This window comes from Cyprinus carpio, chromosome A6 (genome assembly GCF_018340385.1).
Source record: "Cyprinus carpio isolate SPL01 chromosome A6, ASM1834038v1, whole genome shotgun sequence".
Classification (NCBI taxonomy): domain Eukaryota; kingdom Metazoa; phylum Chordata; class Actinopteri; order Cypriniformes; family Cyprinidae; genus Cyprinus; species Cyprinus carpio.
In genome coordinates, this window is record NC_056577.1 from 20,058,456 (window position 1) to 20,078,822 (window position 20,367).

Consider the following 20,367-nt stretch of genomic DNA (forward strand, 5'->3'; position numbering starts at 1 on the left):
GCTAATGTACACAGTCAGTTCAAGACAGAATTTCAATTATTACAAAATTCAATTATTCACACAACAAAAACTGTAGTCCAGGGCTGAAACCATTAAATTAATTGTATTATTAATAATGTTTTGTTTGGCTAATCAAAACAATACACCTCTGCCAAGCTTCATGTGCACTATCAAACCACTATCCAATATACTATACTGCATGCTTGTATTTTCAATCAACTCGTGTTCTAAACACAAGCACATGCACGAATAATTTAGAAACTCATATACTCATTCATGTAACGAGTTCAGCTTCTTCCCTCATTTCGCAAAGTTCATCTTAGTTCTTTGACCAATCTATTGTTGCCACTGAACAAAGGCCCTCATTCTTCAAAGCATGCAGTGTTTCTGTAGTAGGGGGCGGGGAGAGTGTTATCGCAGTGAACTGAAAGCCCAGCGGCTCTTCTGATGTGCAGACAGGCGCAGACACTGGGTTAAAAAAAAAATTAAAAAAATAAAATTCATACAAAGTGCCCATGTTTATAATGTTATCAAGGATGTCAATTTTTAGTTTAGCCTGTCACCTTAATAATTCTGCATATTGTTGAGCCTTTTCTGTATAAGGTAATATTCATAAATTTTAATGTTTGATATTTATAAGTCCTGAAGCAAAACCAGTTAAGAACTACATTTTCAGTGAATCCAAACTTCTTCCCTGACAACTTCTCCATGTGTGGAGCCCTGTCTATGCTTCATACGCATTATAGAAGTACTGTCTGATAACACTGGGATGCTCCTGACATCATGAGATCAGTGAAAAAATGTTCTTCCACTTCAGACTGATGCCAAGCCACTGTTTGCTTTAGCCTGCTGGGAAATACAGCTCCAGCTCATCTCCAGTTACTGCCAAAACAACCAGAGCCGGCCTCTGTCTCGCCGCAGTACAGTAAGAACCTTTCACATGCTGTCTGTGTCCACTTCATCTTCTACTGTCATCTGTAGGAATGTGTTTTTGTTTTTTGTTTTTGACACTGGGGTTCTCTCTGAGTCTTTCAGATTCAATTGTATCATATTTTAATTTATATTATTTAATTAATTTTATTAAATTATTATTTCTCGTTTGAAAGTTTTTCAAAACAAAAATGAGTTGTGTGAATGGCCTCTAAGACCTTCTGGAATTTCCAGCAAATTTAGCCACTGAGTTAGACACGCCCCCTCTTTACAATCTCCGCCCCCAACAAAGATCAACAGGCAGAAAGCAGCTCAAAGTCTTCTGATTGGCTAAAATATAAGACACGTCACAGTTCTCAGTTTATTCAGTACTTCATATAATTGGCCAATGCTTATATTCACTCAACAAGATTGTAAATCATGACTTTACATAACAGACTTTGTGTTTGTTGGCTGATGATTTTGCCTTATATTGCAGAAACAAAATAATTTCCAACTACTTTAAGAAAGCCTGTATGTACATTTCTGTTATTACTCACAGAATTCTCTAAGCCTCCTACACAAAGTAACAAATAAGCACTCACAGCTAGTCTTTACTCAATTTAATATATTCATTAAAAGCAGAACAATAAGAAGTAATGGAATTATTCTTTTACGACTCCCACATGGCACACAGACAAAACTGCACAGTTAACACTCTAATAGACTACAGGAAATTAATTTCACTAAATTTCACTAATTTCACTTGTGAATTCTGCAGCAGTTAAAACCAATATACTTTGGTGTTATAAACATACAAATCAACATGACAACATGAGAAAAAAAAATAAAAATTATTCACCGCACTACAAAATGTAGTATTTCCTGCATCGTACTGCCACTCTACCTTATACACAAATAACAACAATCATACTGCTTGTAAAAGTAGCAACAAAAAAGTAATAATATTATTATAGTTTTTTTTAAAGTAGTATGATATGCAGGTCTTAATAATGTATATAATTATCTTTTTATAAGGCAAATTTTATAATCATGGATATATTTTGTAAAAATCCCTTGTTGTATCCCTGACATGGGGTTGGGTGGAGCAAAACTGCTTCTGTACAGGAAATACTCACTACCACTGGCACTATTTAAAGCAGTCTATAAGGCAACCCTTCTATTTAAAAGCTCAATCTAACCCCACCCATACACTGCCAGGGTCACTAACAATTGGTGTCAGACAGACAGAGCAGACATATAATGGGTAATGACACAAGCTAATTGTTGTTTCACCTCGAAATGGATGGTAATTATTAAGGAACCACTGCAATAACAAGCAAGAGCTTTTAATGGTTGAATGTGGCATACATAAGTGTGGCTTACATGTGCTTATTGTGCACCACATGCCACTGATCTAGCATAAAAACAACACTAGCTGCATCTTGAAAATATAATAAAACAAAAGTATTATGTTAATTTGAACGTATAATATTTTTTGGTGTCATGAGGTAAGAAATAGTGTCAGATCCTGTCATCCTTTTGTTATATACTCAAGTATCTCAAATGATCTATTTTGGGGTTCAGGAGGAACCAATTAGAGGGTCAACAAATCTTTCAAAATATCCCTGTAATGTAACAAGTCACAGTGAATGAACAAATGAAAGAAAGAGAAACAACCAATTTTAAGTGCACCACAAACAAATGCCTAATACCTGACCTTTTACTCAAACTGAGTGTGTGAAAGCCCATCTACTCTTCCTATCCTCAGGAAAGAGTATCTTAGTAGCCCTACATGCATATTAACCTACTACAAACTATCTTTTTTCACAATTCATCAAGGTGGACAAGGCAACTCCAACCAGACTTGATTAGAGGCAAAAATAGCTTGGGAGTTAAAGCAGGCTGGAAGCATCATTTTGAAAACACCGGGTGAAGTGGATTACCTTCCTATTTTACACCTTCAGGTAATCCACGCATGGCTAAGCCTGTACTAGTCACACTAAGAGACTCACCTCTATGTCACATCTATTTGAGGCATCAGTGACTGTCGCTTTTACTTTTTGCTACTATGTTACTTAACACCTAAAGGCTGGCTCAAGATGGGGACCTCAGCTGACTTATAGGTTTTATATTGAGCAAATGATAACATATTTTTCCTGACCCTCACAGAAAACATTCTGCAGTTTTACAGTTTCATTAAGACATCATTTATTAAGTGATTTCAGAATATTAGTGAATTTACTGTCCTTGTAGACATAATGTAGGTAAAAAAAAAAACATTAAAAAACCTAAAATATTTCATTTTTGCTTTAATACTCCCTTCATATATATATACATACATACACATACACACACACACACACACACACACGTACATGTACATATATACATTCATATGTGTATGTGTATGTGTTATACAGCAGATGTACAGAATGAGTGAACAAGTTTGTTCTGATGTTTCTCCACATGCCTCAATAAATTGCATAACACGTTGTAATCCATATACAAAGGGTGGATGACACACATAAACTGATGTCACAAAGAATGCATGCCATTTTACTCTTGTCACGGTAAACTGTAGAAACATTTTATGCTTAAATCCCCTTAACCGATCACTAGTCTTCTGATTTCAACAATTAGAATTTGATTTAGCATGATTGTACATCAGAAATGTCATGAATCACTCATGCAAAAGGACAGACAAGAGTGTTTGGGAACAGGTGACATGATACTGAGTTTATCTGATCCAATGTTATAAATAAATGATAGTTCTCGTCAGGCTGACAGTTACATAAAAACCTCCGTCACACATGTGAAACAATCCATCCCCTGTTTCTTCCTCCAAAACACAGCTGACAGCGGCGTTCACATGCACACACTGAATTACACACACGAACAGGTCCCTCTGAAGAAACGGCCTTGAGCAGGCACCATTAAAAATGAGTGCTGCGTTACAGTATGATGTGTACGTAAGTATGTGTGTGAACTCTATATACAAAGAGAATTCAGAGGCGGCCAGCTGGGCACATAAGCCGTAACTGCAAAATCCAAATAATCCTTTACAAAGACAAGCCATCTAAAGGGGGGTTAGGTGAAAACACAAAGAAAAAAAAACTGCATATATGCCTGCTGTTGTACAATAGAGTACAAATGCATATATGTGTGTGTACATATGAGATTTGTGTGTATGTGATAATGTGTCTCTATATTTGAGATATCCAGCACCTTCAGTTCTATATTGAGTTACCGGAATGCCAAGCTGCTCAAAATAGATGGACAGCTTATGGCATTTAAAGTCAGCACACACCGGGCCGTACACGCAAAGAGAGGCAAAGAGGAGCCAATAAGATAAATATAGACCAAGCCCTCACCTTCCATCATGATTGCAGATTTGCATTCCTCTATCTCCAAGGAGCCTGAAATGGGAGGAGGGGAAAAGAGAAGCCCCTGGTTACCAGATGGAAAGAAAAAAAAATTTACACTTCCAGCCTCGGGTTTAAAGTCCCCGTGTCCCTTATACGACAGGCCGGTGGATGTTTTAGGGTTCCGCGTTTAGGCCATGGATGCTGCTTCTAGCCACTGCGGCTGTGGTCTACACGATCACCAAAGGATGCTCAAAAGAGGGCAGGAAAAAAAGCAGAGTGGAGAGAGACAGAGAGAGAGAGAGAAGGAGGGAGGGAGGGAAGGGAGAGAGAGAGCTGCTGGGAGGGAGGAAAGCTTGCTGACGTCATCATTCAGCTCAGCCAATCCCGCGGACACTGCTGCATGTCACATGGCAAGTAGTTCATCGCTTCTGTCAGTGTCCTCACTGGGAATTCACATACATGGACACACACACTCACACAAGCACACAGCTTACCTTGTTATGGTGCAGCGTGCTGCTCCTGCCAGAACAGAGAGGAACTGGATTAATGGCTCGTTGGGTGCCGCACAGCAAAACACAGGAAACTGTCCATGACAACAGACACAGACTGAGATACAGTTTCTTTGCGGTTACATTTGTAGATGTACACACTGAGACTCAGCTGGCAGCCCATGCTTGCATATTTGCCTGTTTCTCTCTGTGGCAAATCAATCAATGTGACTTTACATCTGACAGAAACAGTAGCTGCCCCATGGAGGGTGGAGCCAGCACTCATTACACTGACTTGTGACAGAGGAGGAGGGGAGGAGAGGGAGGCTGTGTGTTTGTGTGAGGGCTGGTGATTCATTTATTATGAGGAGGTGGGTCGCTCCCTTTGGATTAGTAATGAAAAGACAAAAAAAGGTTGGATGGATTAAAAAAATGCTACTTCTTTCACAAAAGCACCGGCTGCAGTTTTGATAAAATTTTAAATAGGGCTGATCATTTTGTGAGGAACATATTCTTGAATTTTACTTGATATAAAACAATAAGTTTAAAAATGTTATGATTTTTTTTTAAATAAAACTATAAATATAAAATGTATAATGTACACTATCATTCAAAAGTTTGTGGTCAGTAATGTTTTTTTAATGTTTTTGAAGACTCTTATGCTCACCGTGCATTTATTTCATCAAACGCACAGTTAAAACAGTAACATTGTGAAATAGCATTGAAATCTAAAACAACAATTTTCTTTTTTTATAGTTTTTTTTAAATATTTTTTAAAATGTAATTTATTCTTGTGCTGGCCAAGCTGAATTTTTCTTTAAAAATCATTGTAATATGCTGATTTAGTGCTCAACATTTCTTATTATGAATTGAAAACATTTGTGCTGCTTAATATTTTTGTGGAAAGTCTGATAATTTTTTCCTGTGTGTGTGTGTGTGTGTGCGTGTGTGAAAAACTGAAAATGCAAGATTCTAACATTTCTTTAAATAAGCATTTAAATGTTAAACATAAGTCCTCATAAGGACTGGAAAACAAATATGAGTGTATTCTGTGTGGCTATTGTCCACCCTGACACACTCTTTTTATTCTCATGGTTAAGACAAGATGCTGTTTCATTCTCAAGTCTCTGTTCACCTAAGTCATGCTCTGGCCCATGTGAGCGTCTCTTTCCCTTATCACGGTCTGTCTAGCACCCTCTGTCTGTAGTCTTCCACCTGTCTGAACACAATGCAGTCCATAGAGACCCAAACCTTGATGGGGATACCCACCCACCCACATTTAGCTTCCTCTCAATCCTGAAAACGCTCTCAATCTGTATTATGCCTCAACACAGTCTGCCCTACCACAAAACATACCCAGAATCACACCACTCTATTACAGCAGATGCTGTCTGTGAATACCTCCCCTCCCCCACTCCACCCATTTCACCCCACCTCTATAACCCCGCTACACCTCCCAGTGGACCTGATCTTATCCTTCCAGTGTGCAAGTGCACATGTGTTTGTGTCTGCGTGTTTACACATATTGGTAAATAAAGCCTTAAAGGGACACTCCATCCCAAAATGAAAATTTTGTCATTATTCACTTACCCCCATGTTGTTCCAAACCCATAAAAGCTTCGTTCGTCTTCGGAACACAATTTAAGATATTTTGGATGAAAACTGGTAGGTTTGAGACTGTCCCATAGACTGCCAAGTAAGTAACACTATCAAGGTCCAGGATAGTAATGAAAGCATTGTCAGAATAGTCCATCTGCCATCAGTTATTCAACTGTAACATTATGAAGCGACGAGAATAATTTTTTTTCCACGAAGAAAACAAAAATAACGACTTTATTCAACAATTCCTCTCCTCTGTGTCTCTTCAAATCATCGTAGCACCATTTTGACAAATCTGAACAGTACATAGGCGGCGTACGCTCTTCTGTGTCTTCCGGCGCCTGTGTACTGCTCAGATTTGCGCTATGCTGATTTGGACGAACAAATCTTTTAGGTTTGGGACTACATGGGGGGGGGGGGATAGTGATTAATAACAAAATTTTAATTTTGTGGTGGAGTTACCCTTTAAGGTCTAATCATAATGTTAAGGCAGTAAACTATAAGAATAAACTGTTATTTTTCTGCAATTCACTTTGACATTATTTTATTCAGCGTGTCGCTATTAGTAAGTAGTGCCAAGAAAAACAGACTTTGGCTGCTCTCATAACAGAGCAGTAGGAGAGAGATTTATATAGACAAACACACTATTTAGAAGCAGAAAGAACCCTAACTGAATGGATGTTATTGCTGTGTGCAATATTACAACATCTAAATAGATTTAAAAAAAATCACGTTTTATATTTTTATATTACTGTTCAAACATCTGGGGTCAGTAAGACTTTTCTATGTTTTTTAAAGATGTCTCTTATGCTCATCAAGGCTGTATTTATTTGATCAAAAATACAGTAAAGTAGTTATCTTGCTAAATATTTTACAATTTACAAGAACTGTTTTCGGTAACACTTTATTTTGATGGTCCCTTTTGAACATTCTGCTGACAATAAGTAATGTTGCACCTACATGTCTACTAACTCTCATCAGTCTATTAGTAGACTGTTTGCATCATATCTGCTAACTTTTTATTGTCATGGTCTCCCAACAGACTGATTATAAGTAACTTTGTAAGTACATGTCAACTTATTCTAACCCTAACCCTACCAGTCTACTAATGCTCTACTGATACTCTAATGAGAGTTAGTAGACATGTAGGTGCAATGTTACTTATAGTCAACAGAATATGTTAAAGGGACCATCAAAATAAAGTGAAACCCTGTTTTCTATTTGAACACATTTTAAAATGTAATTTATTCATGCAATGGTAGAGCTAAATTTTCAGCAGCAATTATTCCAGTTTTCAGTGTCACATAATCCTTCAGAAATCGTTCTGTATGAATAGCTTTTTAAATGCCATAATTTGCTGCTCAAGAAACATGTCTAAAACATGTTGAAAGTTTGAAGTTTGATATTGCTTATTATTAGACGGCTCTGTGGAATACTTGATTCTGAATGGTCACTTGTGACATTCCGAGGTATGTTATTCCCCAATAACAACAGGTAAAAGCTGATAACACACGCTCATCTTTTAATTTTGTCATCCGGGTATCACGGACCCACTCTGTCGTTTCATACAAGTGCAGCTGCTGCCATTTTGCGACTACTGTTTTGTACAATTTAATGGATTATAAGATAACAAACTATTAAGATTTTAAAACAGTTTAATCCCAAATCAATATCTCTTATTGCCATAATTATTTATGTGGTCAAATGCTGTGTAATAAGTGGTATGACTGTACGTATCCCTTAAATGTCCGTCTAGTTTGAACTTGCTGCTCGCTAGCAACTAGCTGAAAATGTTTTTCAGGATTCTTTCATGAATAGAAAGTTCAAAAGAACAGCACTTATTTGAAAGAGAATATTTTAACAGTGTAACAATATAAATATTTTAAGGTTATTTTGGATCAATTTAATGCATCCTTGCTGAGTGAAAGTGAAAAAAATTACAAATACTCACACCAAACTTTTGAACAACAGTGTGGCTAAAACAGAGACAAAATATACACAGTACACATGAGGTTACAATTAAACATGATTTAAAATGCTACAAATCATGAACCATCTACCATCAACCACAAACTTCTGTCAACATCCTCCCAATCCGCCTGGGTTCAAAATATTTGTCAAAGGATATTTGTGGGAAAGAGTAAAAGGGTGGGGGTAAACACACACCTACTTTCACACACATAAATAACTCAAACGTAAGAAAAATAGAGAAAAGGGAGGAAAGGCAAATAAATAAACAAACTGTATCTGAAATCACCACCTATTGCCTCATTCACTATTCTCTATATAGTGCGAATTCAGACACTGATAAAATTGTTGCAAGAACATTTCACTTGATGAGACCATTTTGTCTGTACACTTTTCATTGCTGTGCATTATGGGACTGAATGAGTGTACTATAGAACACCTCCACTTTAGACACCTCAAAATGAGAATCATAGGTTATATGTAGAATGTTGGACTAAAATATATGTTTTTAATGAGTTCAAAATTAAAAATACAACCAACAGAATGTTTATTTTCAGAAAATATAGTATGAATAGTTGGATTTTCGAAAAGCCAAAACTTCTCTATCAATAACATTTTTTATAAGGGATACGACATTTGATGTATTTACTGCCTATTTGCCATGCTCCAGTTGGTTACTTTTCTGTTGAGTTTATACCTCTAGTGCTTTCACAAAAGTCATGGGACACCAAAGTAAAAAACTGGCACCAAAAAATTTCAGAACTCAACATACTGTACTGTGCAATACAAAAAATAGCACTTCAGTAACACATCATGAAAAAGATTGACATTGAGACCCAGAGTAGAGCAGATACGTGCACACAGACGCATACAAAATGATGCTACCACACCAACACAGTTTCAATAACTATCCTAAGAGGCTCTTTAGTCATCTTTATCAGTCTCTATGAGACACAATCAGCAGCGCCTCTAGGTGCTAAGTAAAGAGATGAAAGGGACTGTGATGGAGAGTGTCAAAGAAACTGGAAGCAGATAGACAGCAATCTGAAACATGAAAGAACACACAGGGCAGAACAGTCCAATTATTTCTCTGCAGAGGACAAACACTAGCACACAATTACAAGAACCCAGATAGTATCATGTGAATCTGCATTAATAAATCTTACACACACACACACACACACACACACACAAATATCAGCTACAAATTAAAACGAGTTCCTGTAATTCAACTGGTATAGCATGACAGTAACAATGCCAATAGCATGGATTTCATTTTCAAAAAATTTATGTTGAATGCACTATAAGTTGCTTTAGATAAAAGTGTCCAAATGTAAATATAAATGAATCCCCCTGCTGTTGACTACTTGTCCCTGCAGCCATTGTAAATAAAACACAAGTTATGACAGTTTTGCTTCAATAGTTTGCTTTAGTAGTTTTGACAGATTCATGATGTGTCTGTTAAAGATCTTGGTTATGTAATATAGTTCTGTGGACATGTAAGGGTCAGTGACATTTTGCGGGGGGCCATATTTATATAACTTTCCAATGCCGTGAAAAGTGAGATAATCCTCAGTGTAGAGTTAATAAATTGAAAAGCAATTTGAAAGGTCAGGTTTCTTTTCACGGATTTGTTTATTTGAAGCTGTAATTATATAATTTATAATTAAATCATTATTCAAGTATATCTCTTAAATACTTAAAGAACATAAACCTCTCAAATGACTTATTTCAATAAAGAGCCAGTTTATGGTATATGTTTGCTCTTATTTCAATGCAAAAATAAATAAATATATACTCGCTAAATTTAGTGAGTTCTCTGTAAATTGCATTTTGAACATAAAAATCACTTTGCATGCCAAAAAAAAAAGTTAATCCGTGTATTATATCAATAAAATTGAATCCTGGGCTAAGAATAACACCCTACTAATGTTCTAAGTTTCCAAATTTTCTATATGTATGGAATATACTGTATATTTGCTAAAATGTGCAGTATATAACAGAGCACACTGTGTAATACTGTATCCCACAATGCAATGCACTAAACTTGACCATACATTGCAGATTGGCAAATTAAATGTAAATAATATCAACTCATATAATAAACTAAAAGTATCAAAATAACATTAGCTCTCTTTCTTGTATATATCAGACTTTTAAAAATGAACTAATTATACCTTTAAAATTAAAATAAAATTAATTAATCCTACTTATAAATGAAGCAAACATACTTATATTTCTGAGATGATAAATGGACAGAACTCGCATCTCATTAATTGTTTGAAGGTCTGGCAACAATTTAGCACCCCACCATTTAAAAATATTAATGGTTGCATATTCAATACTGCTTCTTAAAAAATAGAAGGCAATATACATTATATACTATACGCAGTGTGCAATTCTAAACAATACAGTGCAACACTGCCACCTTGTGCTAGTCAGCTAGTCAACATGAGAAATTCTCTGTATTTTAGACCAAAATAGAATATTATATTATATTAAATCAAATAAATATAAAATAAAATCCTTATGTAAATAACAGATACCCCTTCTGTTGATATTCTTCATTTCTGGTTTGGTAAGAATGTGTAAGTTTCCTCCTGACTGAATTAACCAGAAAAACAAAATGTACCATAGTATAGAAGATGATGTATCTGCAAATTAATGGAACAGAAACTGTTCCTGATTTCAGTAAAATAGCTGTAGTGAGAATTACTTTTTAATTCAAACTGTGCTAAGGATACAACAGAGATTGCATGTCCATATATGTCCACTGGAAACTAATTAAAAGAACTAACTGGTATTTTTGCTGCTGCTGGTATACAATCACCTTATGTTCTTCTGTTATGTACAAATAAAAGAGCCTTTTACTGTCAGATAAGGCCTAGTTATTATCAAAAACCACATACTTTGTAAAACACCTCTCAATGATTGATGGGAGACTGAAGCTATGATGACACTATTCTGTCATAAGATTTTGGGCAAATATATGGGATGGGAAAGAATTAAACAGACAGAAAGACAGATACAGCAGAAGACAAATCAGTAAAAAAAAATAAATAAAAATAAAATAAAGAGAAAAAAAGAGAGAGACACAGAATATGTAGCCAGTGATATTCTCAAGTCTCCCTTCTGTCTCCTTCATCCCACTTTCTCTCTTTCTCTCTCTCTCACATCTTGGTTTTTCTCCTGCAGTTCTCTCTCCTTCTCCACATTTGCTGACCTACTTTCCCCCTCAAGTGTTATTTTAGTCTCCAATAGATGGCAGGCAGGCTCTGGGCGTCTGCACCATTAGTCTTCACGTCGACGCACACTAGCAGCTACAAACTGATTTAGAAATGGGTGATTGCATATGCTGGGTGTGCACCTGTTTGGCCTCAATTGTTTGGTAAATGGCTGCTTATCTGGGGATCTTCGGAGGGTGTGCTCGACATGTAAACGTGTAATTCTGCCACGGTGCTGCTGGAGTCAAAAAATGGGCCCCAAAGTGCTGCCGAGTTCAAAACCGCCCACAACTGCCCGTCTCACTGGGTGTGATTGTCCCTCAAGACAAAGTCCACCCATAGGCGTTGATAGATCCCTATTTAGGGGGCATAAATATAGCCAGAGGCTATCACAGCAGACATAGGGGGCAACATCTGATACGTGCACAGCGTTTCTCATCTGAATGCTCTTTGTTCCAGTGAAATCACTAAATAAAATGCAAAAAAGTACAAAAAAATATTTCACCACTACTGGTATTAAAAAACAGATTTAAATTTATTTTCTATTATAATAAATGTTTGTCTTAATTTATAAAAGTAATTTCAGCAAGATTAAAAGTCATTTTTTATACTGTACATTGTAGTGTTGTGATCCCTAAATGTACTTTTAGCACTTCAAATGACGGATTTTACAGAATTTCTCAGTGCTTCATTTTTAACATATACTTTGATTTAAAAGTCTTGGGTTATTAAGATTTATTCATTTATTTATAATGATAAAAATAATATTAAATGTTTCTTGAGCAGTAAATGAGCATATTATAATGATTTCTGAAGGATCGTGTGACACTGAAAAGTGGATTAATGGCTGCTTAAAATGTAGCTTTGCCATCAGAAGGAATAACTTACATTTTAAAATATATTAAAATACAAAACGGTTGTTTTAAACTATAATATATATTACAATATTACTGTTTTTGCTATATTTTGATCAAATAAATCCATGGTCAGCTTAAGAGACAAAGTACTATTTGAAAAAAGAAAATAAAGATTACATTTTAAAAGTCATTTTAACAAAAATATATAGAATACTATCATCATTCATAACATATCATCTGTATCAATTAAAAAAAAAAAAGTTTCTAAGAATGACTTTTTAATAACGATGTGTTTACACAAATTTATATCTTCACAACTCACTGGCATAACCAAAGGACGAATTCCAGTAATAGATGTAAAAAATTGTTTAGAATAACTTCATATCTTTTCATCTCAGTCAGAACCATTAAAGCTAAAGAACAAAGTCAGTGCTACAAACGAGAGGTGATGTGGGTCATTCGCTTACATATACTGATAAAAAGTTTTACAACCATCAGAGTTACAGTCTAAGTGTCTTAAGTCTCGTTTTAACCTTTTTTCTGTATTTTAGTTTGATATGCAGCAACTGTTGCTGATATGAGATGCTGCGATATGCTCTAAAAGCTTCTCTAGCTCAACTCCTTGGTCAGCAAGTAGGCAGGAAGTGAGCTGATGAGGGTGTGTGAAAGTGTGAGATGACCCTCGTTCATCTTCTACAGGGCATTGCTTGGCAAACGGCACGTAGGCAAAGGAGAGGAGCAGACGAGCACGTTGCTAATCTGTGCCATCGCTCTGCACCAGGAATGTTGTTTTGGTTTGGTTCACTCCCGTAATCATCGTCGCTCATCGGCAACGAAACGAGAGTCAGTGTTACACAAAGCTTATGAAGACGTGGGGACTTTCCACCCAAGCAGACGTGCTTAACAGTTATCCTTCAGTAGTTCTGGGTTCAAGAGAGGCTATGACTTCATTAGTGTGTGCTGATCTCAGTGCAAGCTAGCCTGAATCAGCAGTGCCTGTAAATGCTGTGAGGAGATAAGATACCCACCACGTTATAGAATTGTAGATGATGTCTTTTTTTTTGCACGCCCGTCTGGAAAGTACAGACAGAAATGCCCATTCAGACTGACTGATGTGTCTTCTCAGATTGTTAAAAAATGTGCTTGTCTTGATCCCTGTGGCAGAAATTACCTATTCACATGGATAAGTTCAGACAATCCAATCAGATCAGATATTCTACACATAACAATCATTTAAACAGAATTCCACCCTCTTTTCAAAACTCACAGGACCCCCCCACCCCCCAGATATGTTTGCCATGACACTGCTGTTAAATGTAAATAATCAAAGAAAAGAAAAGTACTGTACAGTAAAGGAAAGAAATGGCAGTGACACTTTCAGTTAGTCTAAGAAGACACTAAGCTGAATGAATAAGACTGATACTTAAAGGGTTCTTAAATAACTGCACGTTCAACAAAACCTTTTATTTCCCAATCCTATCCAAATCTATAATCACAGTAATAGCACTTTAAAATTTTAATGTTTTACTCCTATTTCTATTAGTGCCAATAAACTCTTTACTCTATGTCTCAAAATGTCTCCTCATACAATACTCAAAAAAGATGTATAACTAAGATAAAAGAGCTTGAGGACGTATGAGAATGTAGGAACGACCTAATAAAAGCCAAACACTTTAAAGCAATATATTTTTTCACCTTATTAAAGAATCATTTAAAGTAGTTCAATGACTGCAATAAATTATTATTCTATAACCAACGGATGCTATTAGACATATTTTTATAGGAAAAAGACATAATCAAAAGAATAATGCACAGTGAGCAGGTCATTATCACAAAATAAAGCCAGAAAGGGTGATCAGGACCCCAACGGAAGCAAAGGAGTACTGCCTCATCCTGAAGGAGTTTATTTTGCCATATTGAGCAGCAGACTGAACATTATACTGACGTCTTGCTGAATAAATAAATAGATGGCCATGAAATACTGATATTAGTTGAAATTACTGAGAAGAAAGTGCTCTGAGAGCCATGAGCCTGACTGCTTGTCAGGAACAGGTTTCTAATGTACAGTTTTGAGGTCATTGTACCAAGACTACAGAATGCTGCACTAGACCAATCAATCAGCATCACATAAATTAATATTTTAAAGATTTTTGTAATCTTCACTCACATGATTTATTAATGGATAGAAGGTCAAGTGTGTTGACTGGCCCTGGGAGCAAAGCTGAGAATGAGACAGTGGAAAAGTTTAGCTTATAATTTAAATTCTCTAGAGAGAGTCTCAGTTTAGGACCTCTAATAGTCTGGTGTCATTATACGGTGTGTGTGTGTGTGTGTGTGTGTTTGTATATATTTAGTTTTACTCACAGCAGTTAGCGGTTCTAGATGAGACCTTAGGCCTGAATAAACAAGGCAGTAAATGTACTTCTGTACCCCTCCCCTGATCTCATTTCCCGCATCTCCCTCACTCCACACCTAAAGCAGAGTAGTATACTTCCCATAAACTGGGTACACTAACTGCATAGGCTAGTGTGTGGTTAAAGGAATACTTCATGCAAAAATGCACATTTGCTGAAAATGTACTCACCCTCAGGCCATCCATCTGAAGAGATTTGGAGAAATTTAGCAGCACATCACTTAATCACTTAAATGGATCCTCTGCAGTGAATGGGTGCCTTCAGAATGAGAGTTTAAACAGGTAACAAAAGTATCACAATAATTCACAAGTAATTCACATGACTCCAGTCCAACAATTAACATCTTATAAAGTGAAAAGCTGCGTTTTTGTAATATCATTAAGGCATTTTAACTTAAAACCATTGCTTCTGTCAAAATAATCTGTCTATAATCCATAATAACGCTTCCTCCAGTGAAAAGGTCCATCACTTGTTGTCCTCTCACATTAAAATCCAACGGCATATTTGTTTAGAACAGTTTTGGACTGTTTTCGCTTATAAACAGTGCTTGATCTGTGCTTATTTCTGTCCTTTTTCAGACGAGACAACAAAGAGATATAGATAGAGGACTCTCTTAGCAGAAGAACCAACTTAAAGTGAAAAACATCTTAAGGATGGATTTGTTTATTACAAACACGCAGCTTTTTCGCTTCACAAGACATTCATTGATGGATTGGAGTCATATCAAATACTTGTGCATTATTGTGACGTTTTTTTTTTCTTCTTTTTTTCAGCTGTTTGAACTCTCATTCTGACGACACCCATTCATCGAAGAGTATCCATTAGTGAGTAAGTGCTAAATGCAATGCTAAATTTCTCCAAATCTGTTCCGATGATGAAACAAGCTCTTGAATGGCCAGAGGGTGAGTACATTTTCAGAACATTTTCATTTTTGAGTGAACTATTCCTTTAATATTGCATGTTATTTATATAAAGACAAGTTAAACAAATGATCATCTACTTGAAAAATATTTGTTTACTACATAATGTACCGTACATTTCAGTCAGTGTCTTTACATGCATTTTGTGCAATATAAGTGGTATAAGCAAAGACTTTGGATATACACAGACGTGTTAATTATGAATGGGAAAAAGTGCAATGCACAATATGGTGGAATAGTTCCACTTTCTGAATAAATGTGCCAATCACTTATTGGTAAACTCATCCAGCTCCCAGTATAAGACTAGTCTAGCCTGAAAATTTTTTTTTTTAATGCTATTTGAGAATAAGAAACAACATCTATGAGACAACTGTTGTCACATTTTGTTGGTGATTTCAAATAGGATGTTTATTTGAAAGCTTGGTGAACAGCTTTGGAAAGTTGGATGCTTCCCCATTCAAAAAGATAGGAGCTATACTTACATGAAAGATTCCAAAGATGGCCGCTGAGTGAAATGACTTAAGGGACTTAATTTTCAATTATTATCCCTCAGTACTGTTTTCTGCCTTTCTACTGTCTCTATCATTATAAAATGGAGCTTGTCCACCTTGACCCTCTGTCATACTCTTCATTATCTAACTCAATTCATGACTTGATTAATTCAAGACAGGATACTATAATTTGGGTTGTGCGTATGTAGTGACGGAGAAGTGCCTAACTGGTGCAAATAACCAGGTCTCTGTAATAGATGTGGGATTTCTCAAACTAAATAAATTCACAGTGAACTGACACTTTTTGCCAAGATCTATTTCTAGACTCAGAGGAAGAATCACTTCCGCCGTATGACCCTCAGATTGACCCCACATTGGTTAGGTCATCTCAGGGGTCGGATCTCATGAGATTGGAGTGCTAGAAGGAGAGATATCCGACAGAAACACTAGGGAACCTGTATGTAGGGCACTCCTACACACTAAAAATCTTCATTGACACATGAAAGAGAAACAACTGTGCCTGCTCTTTTCCTTGAGGCAGTGTGGCAAAGCATAGGGCTTTAAAGGAACACACAAAAAAGTTGGCAGAGACTATGCTGGTAGGCCAGTTAACTAGCATGTGATAAAGCATTATGAAAAAATTTCTGCATGCACAAAGACCTGATGAAGAGATTAAAATGGGTTTCCTTTCCTTTGTTTTCTTACCAAGAATTGTTTGAGTATATGAGGCTTCAACCCACTCAAAGACTGAATCATCTAACATGAAACAAAGCTTACCAAGAATATTCCAGTATCTTTCATAATGCTTTTTCATCCAGCAAGGCTAAACAGTAATGATTTCCTCTGCTGGCCTTCTCAGACCAGTTCAAATTTGAACTTGCCCAAAGCCAACCACCAACCATCTGTTTCTGATCTTTTTTAATTTTTTTTGTTAAATCTATCGTCCAACACAATAAAGGCAGCCAAACATTAATATTATAGAGCATAGGTTATTTTATCCAGGATTACTTCTGTAATTATGACCAAACTGCTTGATTTCAGTCTCTTATCATAAAAAAGAGTGTGTCATATTGTGATTCCAGAGTTTTTGGATTTTTAAAAAATATATTAATTGCTATTGCTATATATTAATTTAAATCATCCTGTTGTGTCCCATTTGGAAGTTTGGTGAGGGCCTCTAGCAGGCTTCTAATCGTTTAACTTAAATGTACCATATACTGAGGCACAGTAGAAATACAATAAATCCAGTATTCCATTCTATTAATGTGCTGTCCATGTGTGTGTGTGTTTAGACCCACAACTGTTTTAAATGTCCCACACAATGGCCAATCCTGCTGATCTCCCTCACCTCATTCTCTGTGATGAACCTTTTCTAAGATGAACTGGGGAACCATTTCCTTGCTCTTCCAAACTTTGCTTTTGTAGAAATACGTGGAGCTGTTAAACCTTGAGAATCAAGGTCACAGGATCCTGCCAAACGCTCATTGGAATAGAGTGCTGATTTATGGGACATGAAAGGAGTCAGGCAAATGCCAGATGTTGCAACTGTCACGGAATCATGACTGGATCAACAGAGGTTGCGATGGCGGTATGACAAGTATGACGTATGTAATGGTTTGGTTTCAGTTACAGCCACCTTGCAACATCATGTCACTCTGTCGTGCCAAGTTGAAATGAGAACAAGCAAAAACGTCTGCGCAGTGGCAGCATTGCTGTTTAAATTACAGTGGGTTTGAATCACTGTCACTTGCATAATCTGCTTAATTAATAGCACAGCTGTTGCTAGGCATTCAGACATCTCAAATGAAACAGGGTTTGTTTCCAAAGTGTATCATGTATTTGTGCTATGTGACTGCAAGAGTTCAGAGTTTCTCTCATTCCCCCCTTTCTTATGACAACTTTTTGCAATTCTGATTTCACTTTAATGTGGACTTTTGCAGGGCTGTGTCACAAATTTTGACCAGCAGTTAGATTTCCTCAGGTAAGTGTGAGTAAATATGGTACGGACTTCAAATGGATCCTCATCGTGTGCTGGGAGTCATGAACAGCATGAGCGAGCAGCCAAGAAAGAGTGTCAGCAAAACACTGAGACCTTTTTCTATAATTAAAAACAGTAACCATAATTTGAAACTATTATTATATATATAAATGAATCTGTGAGAAAACTTGGGGGGAAAAATGCAGCGTTGCATAATTCACAAGATAAATTTAAATATTAAACAAATTAATGTAAACATTTAAATATCTGTTAAATAGCATAATCAGGACTGTACTTTAAAAAAAACTAAATGTAACTGTTGTGGTCCCTCTATTTTTAAATGATACACATCTTGCAGATTCTGTAAATTAATCAATTAAACAGTGTATATAGCCCTTTGGTTTTAGTTGTTGTTACAAATTAAAGTCCCTCAAACAGGGTGTTTACTGAAATCTTAACAGCATTGGATGGTTACTTTCTAAAGAATGACACAGACAACACTTTACAGGTTGGAATCATGGGGTGGTTATCTTTGCACAACAGAAATAAATTTTGATAATTAAGAACAAGAAGCATTACAAGAAACATTGCTGGTTAGATAAAGAGTAAGCAATGTTCTTAGTTAAAGAGTACTGACTGCAAAAAGTGGAGAGTTTGTAATGTCACAGAAAGCATGTCTTGGCAAGTTACTAGATCATATTCTGGGTCTTGTCTTGGACAAACGCTACCCTATATTGGATACGTGAAACCTGAGCTGAGTGTGTGCAGTGGGTCACGTACTGTACTGCAGATCTCAAGGAGGTGTTGCAAATAGTGGTTTCCACAAACACTAACCCATTCAACTTAAGCTGTCATCATGCTCTTCAGTCTTCACAATGCATTATTAAAATAGAAAGAATCTAATGAAACTAATGCACTTTATCTGACAAGCTATCTAACACGGCATGTTTTCCACAATGTTAACAGTAATGCAAACCTCTGGCGATTTCATAGCCAGCACAAGTCCTTACTTGTTACAGTCAATTCTATTGCAGCTGGCTACACTGGTTCCTTTTTAGTGAAATGACATTCCTGCTTTTAAAAAGACTGAGAATGTGCATAGTTTTAATAAAGAGACTGTGTATTAATTATGCCCTCTGTGTTGAATAAGTTTGGATTCTCCTGGTGTTGTGACATCATATTAAAGGGAGAGTTCACCCAATAATGAAAATTCTGTCATCATTTACTTACCCTCATGCTGTTCTGAACCTGTATGAGTTTCTTTCTTCTGTTCAGCACAAAAGATGTAATTTTGGTACTCAAACAGTTGACAGTAACCACTGACTTCCATAGAAGTTTTTTCCCTCATGCTATGGAAGTTGATGGATACCATCCAATCTTTGGTTACAAAATTTCTTCAAAATATATATTTTTTGTGCTCAAAAGAAGAAGGAAACTCATGCAGATTTGAAACAACTTGAGGTTGAGTAAATGATGGCAGAACCATAGAGTGTATAAAAACATGGAAGTAGTGTCCATGACGTCACCCTTAGTTTCCTGAAGAGCATTTTTGAAGCTCAAAGTAGGCGGAGGCGGCCATCACCATCTTGGTAGCGCGTCACCACACGACACTCCCGGATCATCGAAAATGGGCAAAAAGATGGGAGCTGGTTGCTGAAGCCACGCCCACCTAGCTCAACGGCAGTGTCAGCACTGCAGCGGCAATCCACCTGTCACTCAAGTGGCCACGCCCTTAATTATACAGAACTTTAAGGCTTAAAAGTGTAGTGTTTTAGTCACTTCCTTGTTGGCTTCACGAGAGAGAGCAGGAGGTTGCCGCTTGGGTAGAACTTTCATTTTTGGGAGAACTATCCCTTTAAAACTGAAAAGAGCCAGTGCTGAAAATCAGATGCATTTCTTGAGCAGATTTTGCCATCATTCCTTGGCCATCATTTCATTTTTATTCATTAAGTTAACCTTAATTTGTCTTAACATTTTATCACTTGTAATAATAGAAGATATCACTAACACTAGCAGGCTTGAATCTATGTATTTTAAGTGGTTATGATGAAGATGATCATATGTGTTATGCAGCTACTGTATCGCTTAGTCACAGACAAACTCCAAAACAAAGTAAATAACTGTAAATTACCTTGGGTAATACAGTTCAAA

General features: G+C 36.4%; 1 protein-coding gene across 8 annotated transcripts in view; it reads right to left on the reverse strand.

Annotated features, from left to right (window-relative positions):
• LOC109106630 (SH3-containing GRB2-like protein 3-interacting protein 1) overlaps nt 1–20,367 on the reverse strand; it is a 75,971-nt gene that overhangs the window by 54,685 nt on the left and 919 nt on the right. For 5 of the 8 annotated variants that reach the window (XM_042758336.1, XM_042758342.1, XM_042758341.1 and 2 more), the window contains exon 1: nt 4,284–4,572. In XM_042758336.1, the coding sequence (XP_042614270.1) occupies nt 4,284–4,293 (10 nt within the window). In that variant the 5' untranslated portion in view covers nt 4,294–4,572. Of the gene's footprint in view, nt 1–4,283; nt 4,573–4,771; nt 4,986–20,367 lie in introns of those variants that run through there. The other 3 variants (XM_042758334.1, XM_042758335.1, XM_042758337.1) reach the window with 3 other exon arrangements.